This window comes from Culex quinquefasciatus, chromosome 1, assembly GCF_015732765.1.
Source record: "Culex quinquefasciatus strain JHB chromosome 1, VPISU_Cqui_1.0_pri_paternal, whole genome shotgun sequence".
Taxonomy (NCBI): domain Eukaryota; kingdom Metazoa; phylum Arthropoda; class Insecta; order Diptera; family Culicidae; genus Culex; species Culex quinquefasciatus.
The window spans coordinates 84,044,357-84,055,008 of record NC_051861.1 but is presented as its reverse complement, the minus strand read 5'-3'; the positions used below and the strand labels follow the sequence as shown (position 1 = coordinate 84,055,008).

Sequence of the window (10,652 nt, the reverse complement as noted above, 5' to 3'; positions counted from 1 at the left end):
ATACACTTTTTGGAGGCCAGTTCTCAGATATTTAGATGAAAACGTATTCCAAATATATCATGCGACCTATCTTTGGATAGGTAAATAAAAGACCTTCCCACGAGCGTGTCTATTTTGGATAGCATTACCCTTTGAATTAGAGGAAGGCACCAACCACCTAAGGGTGGATTAAGTAACGTTTTTTTTTCTAAAATCCCAATCAATCACTTTTCATTTTCGTCCAGGAGAGCTCAAATCAGTAGAAATAGTGTGGAGTAGTGATTTTTTTAAATGTGACATTTGCGAAAATCGTAAAATATTGCAATATTTCAGACCATCCTAACACGTCATAGATCACCCAAATAGCGAAACAAAAAAATAAGGGTCTTATTATTTCGGCCAAGGAAGCCACAGTCCATTTTTTTCGAATCTGGCTGTTTTTGTGGGGAATTGCTGGATAATGGTATTACGTACCATTTTTGTATTGACAGCTGCCGGAATTGTATGGGTGAACCAATGACACAAAATGGCAGTGCAATTAAGGGCAAAATTTTAAAGATAACTTTTTTTAACATATTTACCTAAAATCTTCCCTTTCGCTTTAAATTTGGACTGTGCTTTTTCGAGATATTTAATTTGCATTTTTTTTACCTTAAAATGGCTGTAAGTCCAAATTGACTTGTCAAAAAATAAAAATGGTTATTTTTTATAGCTCTATAAAAGTGCCTGAGCTTAAATTTTCTCTTAAACTTAACCCTGAATTGCCTCGTTCAAAAAACCTGATTTTTGAAGGTTCGCTCAGATGCTTTCTCTAAATTTGGTCGTAGAAGGCGTGGATTGCCAGATAAAATTTTTGTGTCTTCGACAAATTTGCTTAGATTGGCAAGCCCAACAACTTTCTTAAGACAAAAAAACCTAACATATTCCTGAAAATATAAAATTTTGAAAATCACCTTAATCGTGAACCATCCTAATTTTCAACTAATCCAAAAGTTGCTTATTTGCAACAACTATTCTGAAGATACATAAAAATTAAAGATAAATCAAAATATTTTAAAAGTGCAACCATCTTATAGTTTATTTCCAGCATTCTTACAACATTCAAGCTCAAATTCAATAACCCCAAAATTTCTAGCAGAAGTATGAAGATTTTGTTAGAATACGTTTCCAGAACTCTGTAAAAAAATTGTATTGGTCGGTGTCATCATATTTCGGAGAAAAAATGAAACAATGTTATTTTTTTATCGAAACCACATCTCGCTTTTGTCTTTTTTATTCAAACTCAACTTGCTCCATCAGTCGACAGTTCAACGCAAAATTACATTTCATTACGCGGGCGCTTTTTGAGCTTTTATTTTTGTTTCAATTAACTAAATTCAAATAAGTTTTTATCGCTTGTGTTTGTGTGTACCAGGATTCCAACAGATAAAACTAAACCGACAATAATTGTTTAAGTATTTTTTTATTTGTTTTTTCTTCACTTAATTTTTGGTCTAACAAAAGTAATCTTCCGCATTCTGTTATGTACAAACGATTCACTCGATCCTTAAGTAGTAGCAGCTTGTTTTGATTGAAATATTTTGTATATTGTGGGTTGTTAGCACAAATCCTTACAGTTTTACAAAATGTTTACCTTAACTCTAACGTATCTTCGCCCAAGTAGGAATTGAAATTGATTGTAGAAGTGTTTGTTTCATACGCTGCTTGTTTCTACTAAATGCTTTCTTTGTGTATATGCTAGGGTCTTTCTTCTTTAAAATCTTACAGAACTCTTTTTTGTCAATTTTTAAAATAAATATGTACAATATCTCTATTTCTCTTTGTGTGCTTTTTTCGCTCTTTGTAAGTGTGTCTTTTGTTTTGTTTTCTACAGTTGCTGCTTTTTGTGTGTTGTTTTTAATCGATTCGATTCAATATAAAGATGTACTCCGATCCATAGAAATGTCACATTTAAAAATTAAGAAAAAAGAAGTTGCTCAATATCACAATGCGCTTTTCTTTGTTGCTTTTTGTTTTGTTTTTTGCTTTACGTCTTAATATCTAAGATTCACAATACGCTTTTCTTAACAAACTAACAGCTTCCGGCTCACTACTGCCGCTTTTCTAGATGAAATACAGTTAAAAATGTTTGTGTGTTTGTATCAGAATGATAATAAATAGCCCCTTCAATCGACGAGGGGTTTAAAGAATTACAATTGCTTAGAATCTAAACCTTAAAATGGTAGGTTAGAGGGCTTGCTTTGTAGTTTGTCTTTTGATCAGATGCTTTGGTTCTCACAGCGTGACTTATGACGAATGCTCGCTGCTCGTATGTACAGAAAGTGAGCCTTCAAAATTGCTCCGTTGTTGTGCCTTTGCGGCTTCTTGCAAAATTCTTCCAAAAAACAAACAAAAGTGAAACCATCCTCAACAGCCAACGTTCGACGCTCACGCACACCATTTCTGCCAACCTTAAATTGTTAATTGTTTTGTTCCGACGAGGAACTGCCACGATTCTCCACCAGCCGCCGAAAAAACACGCCAATGAATCATCGTCGTTTGCGCAATCTGCGAGAGTGAGAGAAAAAGAGAAAGCAAGAAGTTAGTCTCGTCCCCAAACGTGTCCGCTTCCCGCAGAACTTACCTCCTCGCCGGTAGCACCAAAATTCACAACTCTCGACGTCCTAACCCAATCGGGGACGCTTGCAGCTTCTGGTGTTGGTGATAACGGGAGAATCCGCTCCACCAACACCAACGCCGCCGCCGCCTGACCTTGACCCAGATTCGTCTCTCGCTCTCTCCTTCCGGCTCACCGTCCGCTCGCGCTTTATCCTAGTAGTGTTTGTAGTATTCGTAGTAGTAGTACTGGTAGTGGTGTAGTTGCTAATCCTGGCACGTTTTTGGCTAACGTTGCGAACTTGGGCAAGTTCTGCGTCCTCTTCGAGGACAAACTGACGTAACCGTCAGTGGAGCAGCCGAAGCAGGTAGTGCAGCTTTTCGCACTGCACGCAAGACGGTGGCGGGACTGACGTGGTCGTCGTTGTCGTCATCTGCTGCTCTTGAGCTAGAATGGCTGTGTTTGTGGAGGGAGAGAGAAGGAAGAGAAAGTGTTAAAACTTTAAATTTGGTCAATGTCAATATTTGGAGAGTGAGGTTTTGTGGGGATGTAAGTTTGAGTCATGGGAATTTCGTAATATTGTCATATCTTATCAGGAAATTGTGATGAAATTTTATGAAACAACGTCTTGAATTGATTTTCAATTCAATTCTTAATTACCGATTTCATAAATGTAAACATAAAGAAAAAATCATGTTTGTTTTTCCTGATTTGACCCAATAACAATAAAATATTTGATTTTCTGAATAAAACATGACTCATTAACGACATCATTCTAAATTAATTCAAGCCAATGTAGGTGAAATTCTTGTATGTTTGGCAGGTTAAGCACTCGCTTATAATGTTTCAACTTTTGACATCAATTACAAATTAACCAATAACTTAAAATTTTATTGAAAATCAAATGAGATTTAAAATATTGCATTGCATTAAATATATTTTTATGCATTGCTAAATGTATCTTGTTTCAAATCAAAAACTTTTTGTCTAATAATTTCAGACAGTTAAAGTCGAATGTTTGGTAAAAGAAACCAAAATTGTCGTAACAGTATTTTTCAATTAATTGAAATTTTGATTCACATGATTGGTGTCTTCGGAGTTGTAGGTATTTATGATAACAATTCAGGAAAAATGGTTATGATGACAAAGTTATGCTGTTTTGAAAAAAAAAAATACTTTTTGGAAAAAAAAATTACAATATTTTTTTTAATCTCATTTTTAATAAGATTTGCAATAGAAAAGTTCTTCACAGATTTTTTGATAAAGTGCATCGTTTCCACTAAAAGTAAAATTTTAACTAAAAAAAACAAGTTTTTCGATTTTTTAAAGTTTCCATGGTTGTCCATTTGAAAAAAAAAAATTAAAAATTTCAATAAAGTTGCCCAAGATTATTTTGAATGAGGATTGCTAAAATATAGCAAATAAAAGAAAAAAAAATGTTAAGTTTTTATGTCTCATCAAGATACGAATGTTCCTATTTTAATTATGAAAAATAAAACATTTGTGAAAGTTTCTGATCTCTTCGAAACCAATATTTTATAAATTTTGAATCAAGACTAACATTTTAAGATGGCTAAATATTAAATATTACGCTTATTTGAAATGTTAGAGTTCATTCCGAAACTGGAGAAAAAATATTTCTTCAGAAAAACATAAAATAATTAATTTAGGACACTTTTTGACACTTCAAAATAAAGCTGATGGTCGCCATAAATATTTAAGATTTAGTATGAAATAATTTCATCCAGCAGAATTATGTAAACAAATTCAATATTTCATATTTGATGGTTAGAAATCGGAAAAAATCAAATATCACTTGTCAGATATTTTGCACAAATATCATGCTTGAATTTAAACTGAGTGATAAAAATGGAGATGACTGTCCAAATTCTCTATTTCATATCATGATTAATAAAATTTTCCATCACGTCAACTAAAATTCCACTCTTCATCAAAATTTCACCACCTGCCTGACCGCCACACCTCTTCATGAATATTTTATCACACCACACCTTCACCATTTCTTCCACAAAACATCCCGCACAACTATCGCAAAATCCCGATAACTCACCGTGCCGGGCGTACGCCGCCAGTATCTGGTGAAAGGCCGCCACCAGCCGGTGCTGGCCGTTCTCGGCCGACAGCCGAACCTGTTGCGACACGTTCGTGCTTGCACCAACATGATGATGATGGTGCGGGTGTTGGTGTTGGGGCTGCTGGTTCGGCTGCCCCAACTGGTTGGCCGGCTTCCACTGGCCCTCGTCGTCCTCGTGCACCGAGGGAACGTTGAACGCCACTGCCATTGTTTTGACACTTGTATTGTTTTCGAAAACGGTTTTTGTTTTGTTCAAGATTTTAAGGAATTTTTTCCCCCGATAAGTCACTGCTTGGGAAACCACAAGTTTCGCGTTTTTCCGCCTAAAGTTTTCCACTGCCAAGTCCTGGTTTGCTAATCACCTTCCGTCACGAATATCCGAACACAACGCGCGCCTGCTGCGACGACCAAACGCACTAACTTTGTCTTCCTGACTTGCAATCAAAACAAAGAACTTGCTCGTTTTCGATTCGACTTTTTGCGAGAGAGCACTCCGTATAAAACCACGTCCTCTTCCGACGACTGCTGAGATAGAACTAAAACTGCAGTCCGGCAGTAGCGCACACGAAACTTCGTAGCAGCACCACGTGTTGAAACGTGTTCCGCGATACACAAGAATCAACAAGCCGTAGCAGGCCATGCCGAGTACAGCAGAAACACGAAGTGAGCACCCGACTGCGTTTGGTGGTGTTGGTAGCCGGCGTGTACGGACACGAGCGTTCGGGTTGCGACGCGATAATGTAGCGCGACATTCGGAGGTTTGCGCGGGAAAACTGACGTGACTACGTGTTGCGGTTGCAAACGGTGTGTGCTCAAAATGTGTTAGTGCTTGTTATGACACGAACTCATACATGTTGAGCTTGCTCAACAAATCAAACACTGCCAGCAACAACTCTAGAGAGTTGGGTGAATGTTAAAAAGGACAGTATTTTTCGGCAAAAGAATAGGGGTGTAAACGAAAGATGGAAGATATCTTGGGCGAAGGACTCATCGGTTTCACGGGTGTTGCAGGATTGGAGGGAACGTTCCGGAGGAGTTGCCTTCGGAAAGCTAAACATGCTTGATTGGGGTGAATTTGTTTATTTTTGGGAGAAAAATGGCTACGGTTTGTAGGAAACCAATAAAAAATTATAAATTTCGCAAAAAATGTTCAGTAGGTAGATTCTTATCCATAAAAAAAGATAAATATAATTTTAAGAAATAATTATGTTTTGCTGTAGCAATTTCTTCCCTACTTTTAAATCGTACAAAACTTTCAGTGCTAAATTTATGCCTGTCTGTCAAATGCAATTCTTTTATGAGTAGCATTTATGGTAAAATTGTCCGATTTCCCATGTCTCATTGAGAAACGTTTATAAATATCATATATCGTCGCCGTCGTGCTAACTTGTCGTACGTGCATTTTGGGCCAAATTGAGTTAAGAACGCCATTTTGTGCAGCTCACAATGCCTCATCTTTTGACTTTCACAGATCCTCAAAATTCGATTTCAATCCTGAGATATTCCGAAAAGCTCCGAAATTTTTTGTCACTTTTCATACGAAAGTAGTTCCAATCTTGTCGTGCTATCTTGTCACTCCCTGAAATTTGATGTAAGTGCGACAATTGGCCAAAGGGATTTCAGGTCAGAACGCGTTTGTCGCACGTACAAGTTAGACTACCGTAAACATTTGTAATTATAACTCGGGACTCCAGCAACCAACTTCAACCAAACTTCGGGACAATGCACAGAATGGTCAGCCAAACAAAACGTGTTTGTTATTGTTTACATTGCGTGCTTTCGTTTTTGTTTATTCTAGGTCAAACGTTAAATTGCGTTTTTCTCGAAACGTCGAAATGGTGGGTGCGACAAGATAGCACGACGACGTCGATATGGAACAATTGAAAATCGTGTTATTTTTCTGATTTCAATGTCTCAAAAACATCAAATTTAGAGTTTTTTTTTAAATAAAGGTCGAACGAACAAAATGTTGAATTTAATTTTTGTTTTTTGGGTGTTTGATATAATGATACATGAAAATTAATAAAAAAATCCCTTGGAGGCATTTTTATCGATTTGGTGTCTTGGACAAGATTGTAGGTATGAATAAGGACTGCACTGAAAATGATTTTTAATTTCACTTTTGTCACTGAAACTTGATTTGTAAAAAAACAATATTTTTTTATTTTCTGATAAGTTTTAGGGGACATCAAATGCCAACTTATCAGAAATTTCCAGAACGGTAGAAAAATCTTTGACCGAGTTATAAATATTTGAATTAATACTGATATAAAAAAAATGGAAATATTGGTTGCAAACATTTTTCAAATTCATTTTTCGATGTAAAATCGAATTTACAATTAAAAAGTACTTTCGTGGAATTTTGATAAAGTGCACCGTTTTCAAGTTATAGCCACTTTTAGGTAACTTTTTTGATAATAGTCGCAGTTTTTCTTTTCTTTTAATTAGTGCCCATGTTTGCCCACATTTGATACAGTCATCCCACATATTCGGAACGGTTTCCAGATCGGCCAATGTTCAAAAAATCATAGCAAATCGATAATTGAACTCAATGATTCGCTTTTACCTTCATTTGAAAGCTTTTCTTGCGATCTTTCAAATGCTGTATCGAAAGTCTGCAAATTTTAACTTTTATATGAAGTTTTTGAAGAATTACTTTGACCCTTGAAATCCACAAATTCGGAACACTTTTTTCTTACGAATGTAAACAAACTTTGGATCTCTCCAAGAGTACATATTTATTACCAAATAATGACTTCACACACTGAAACCAATGAAACTCAAGCTTAGTGATGTTTTATACATGGTTTGATAACTTTTTTTGTGAAAATATCAGTTAAATTCAGGTGTTCCACAATTGTGGGAGGCACAATAACATCCCACAATTATGAAACAGGCCATTTGGAGGCAGTGTTTTGCTGCACTGGACAAAATAGTGTTGTAATGAAGTTTTTTGTTCAAAAAGTACTACTTTTACTAGTGAAATAGCAAGATAATGTCCAAATGAAGGTTCTAAAAAAAGTAGGATCGACAGAAAAGCTACTTTTGGCATGCTTTTGACAAATTATCATAAAAGTGTTCCGAATTCGTGGGTGTTCCGAATATGTGGGATGACTGTAAGAATATTTTTGAAAAGCTGAGAAAGTTTTCTATATTTTGCTTTTTTGAACTTTGTTGATACGACCCTTAGTTGCTGAGATATTGCCATGCAAAGAGAGAATTAATGTTTTCCAAGTGTCACCCAAACAACCCACCATTTTCTAATGTCGTTATCTCAGCAAATAATGGTTCGATTTTCAATGTTAAAATTTTAAACATTCGTGAAATTATCTGATCTTTTCGAAAACAATATTTATATATTTTTTTAAATCAAGACTAACATTTTAAAAGGATCATACATTCAATATTACGCCGTTTTCAAATGTTAGTTTAGATTTTAAAAAATGAAAGTATTGTTTTCGAAAAGATTTTTTTAGCATGTATCATTTTTTTAGCGTAGTCCTTATTCATACCTATAATAACTTTTCCGAAGACATCGATCAAAAAATTACTTCAAAAGATACAGATTTTTGAATTTTCAAAGATCATTTTTGTATGGACAGCTGCCAAGTTTGCATGTATAGTTAGGCACCAAAAAAGTTTCAGCCGGATTAAAAGTAAGCAAAAAAATCGATTAACCGAAATCTCAGAGAAATGCTCTTGTAAGAAACGCCATAATACGCGACTTTCAAAGGGTTAACTGAGGATGTAAAGGTTACCTATAGTTAATAAAATAATAGTAATTATTGTAGAATCAGGATCTTGCCAAACAAATTGTTTCTTCGTGTTTTATTATACAAAATTAAAAATTATCTTGCAAAAAACAAGTGTAATTTTTTAAGCAAAAATTAAAATTTTAGTCATAAATATTATTTTAATAGATGTAAACTCAAAACATATTCTTTCTTAAAAAAAGGAATGAGAATCTATCACCAAAGCAGCATTGAGATTTTCGGGTTGGATTTTGCTGAAATTTTGCAATATAAGAAAATATGCTAAACCAGTTATTTATTTATTTATTCTTGCATAAACAGACAGCTACGCAAGGCCAAAACAAGCAATATATTTGTATGTTTGTAAGATTTTTTTGATGATCGAATTCTGTTGTCTTATTTTGGGTTGTTGAACTAAAATTTTACCTCAAAATGCCCTGAAGTGATTTGGAAATTTTAAATTCAATCTAGCGGCCAAAATGATGGTGATATCCGTAGTAACATTTCAATAGGGCGAATCTGCAATTGTAAACAAGCAGTCTATCCCTTTCGCTCAAGTGACAGTTCACGTCAAGTAAGAGGGGGATAGACTGCTTGTTTACAAACGCAGATTCGCCCTATTGAACTGTTACTATGGATATAATGGATATAATCGCTTCGCTTGGAGACTGGGAAATGGGATATTAAAGACAGAAATTGTTCATTTTTTAAGAGGATGAGGAAAATTCTCCTGTCACCATGTAAGCTTCGCTTGGAGTTGGATTGTTATTCCAAAAATTAATGGTCCAAGGGCCGAGTTAAAAAGCGCCCTGTATTTTTTATCGGAAACAAAGTAGGGAACAACTGTGCGGAAAACTTTAAAAAATATTCGGTTGCTATTCTAGCGATTTTTTGCAAAATATTGCAACCCTCATCTAAAACCATTTCAATTACTGTTATCGTAAAATCACTACCACTCAATTTGAACTGAATAAAGAACGAAGAAGAAAGAAGTCAATAAAACCCCCGAACGCCCGCCTCAAATAGAGTCAGTTTATTTTACTTTTCAGTTTCATCTACCACTTGAGCGCGAATGCGCCCGAGATTGATATCTAATTTTTCCCTCTGCTCTGTTAATTTTTTCTAATGTCAGCGAACAAATTGAAAAATAAAAATCCAATTTTCCACTGAACTGACACTGGTGCAGTAGTCTGTTGGCAGTGGTTTAATACCCAAACAAACAAACACAGCGACCCGGAGCCGTGCGTCGCCATTTATTTGCTCAAATAGAGTCAGTCAACATCGGGCCATTGTTGGGAACAACAACGGCTCCGAATAGCTGCAACTTTGTTAATTGCCAAACGCCACCGCCCGTGAGAAAGAGCGCAAAAGAAGAGGAAGAGCACGGATTACAAGGGCCCTTCCCCCAGGGAACCGGTCCCGGGGACGACGCCCGTGCACGTGGTACCCGCATTTTAAAATTTGAATAAACACTAATAAACTACTTATTTTATTGCAGTTTTTTGCTTGACGCTGCTACCGAACGAACACCCCTTCGAACTGTTCCCACATGACAGGGACGGGGAACCCGTTTTTGTGGCCGTCCTGCTTCTTCCCGTTGCATGCGAAAAGGGTCATCGAAGAGGGCCCTGATTTTTCAACTTGGATATTGTGTTTAGTTTGTAAATCACGATGCGACGCATCAGAAATCAGAGCAAGTCTTGGGTTTCGGCAGGGTTGCCAGGTTTGGTTACTTAATCCGGTACTGTCGATTCCTTCGGTTCTGCAATTTTACTGTTGATTTCCTTATACTCAGAATTGATATCGGGGAAATATAACAAACTTCAAAGATCAACAGAAAAATCTCTAATTCTGGCAACCCTGACCTTCAACCCCGCCGCGCCAACTTCGATCGCGACGAGGGAGTGAGCAAGTGAGTGAGGTTAGGTGCAAATGAAGTGGTCGCGCCGGCCCTTGTCAATACGGCGCAGAGGGAATCTCCCTCGGGGATCGACCAGCCACCAGCGGTGGCCACAGCGTGTGAAAGTTCTTCCGAAAGTAAATACAACTTTTTGATTAGATTAGACGGACAACTATTAGTGCAGCAGTTACGGGGAAAACAGTAGGGGGAGTGCCCACGGGAATCTGTGGCCGGCCGAGCAGGGATTGTCCCCCTCCTCGAAAATTGGGAAACCTTTTTTTTTCGCGTACACTTACCATACAAGGTAATTAAATCGTAAGACAATGGCAA

The 10,652-nt window shown here is 36.5% G+C and overlaps 1 protein-coding gene across 1 annotated transcript; it reads right to left on the bottom strand.

Moving 5' to 3' along the window:
- Positions 1-1,215: 1,215 nt before the first annotated feature.
- Positions 1,216-5,265, bottom strand: LOC119765392. The gene is made up of 3 exons (XM_038249162.1): positions 4,647-5,265; positions 2,603-3,031; positions 1,216-2,526 (listed from the first exon to the last, which is right to left on the bottom strand). The coding sequence occupies exons 1-2, from the start codon at positions 4,876-4,878 to the stop codon at positions 2,922-2,924; spliced, it is 342 nt and encodes a 113-aa protein (XP_038105090.1). The 5' UTR covers positions 4,879-5,265; the 3' UTR covers positions 1,216-2,526; positions 2,603-2,921.
- Between the last annotated feature and the right edge of the window lie 5,387 nt (positions 5,266-10,652).

Coding starts and splice junctions, on each gene's coding strand:
- LOC119765392 (XM_038249162.1), bottom strand. CDS start 4,878: ATGGCAGTGGCGTTCAACGTTCCCTCGGTGCACGAGGACGACGAGGGC. Junction 3,032..4,646: donor GGCGGCGTACGCCCGGCACG/GTGAGTTATCGG, acceptor CCACAAACACAG/CCATTCTAGCTCAAGAGCAG.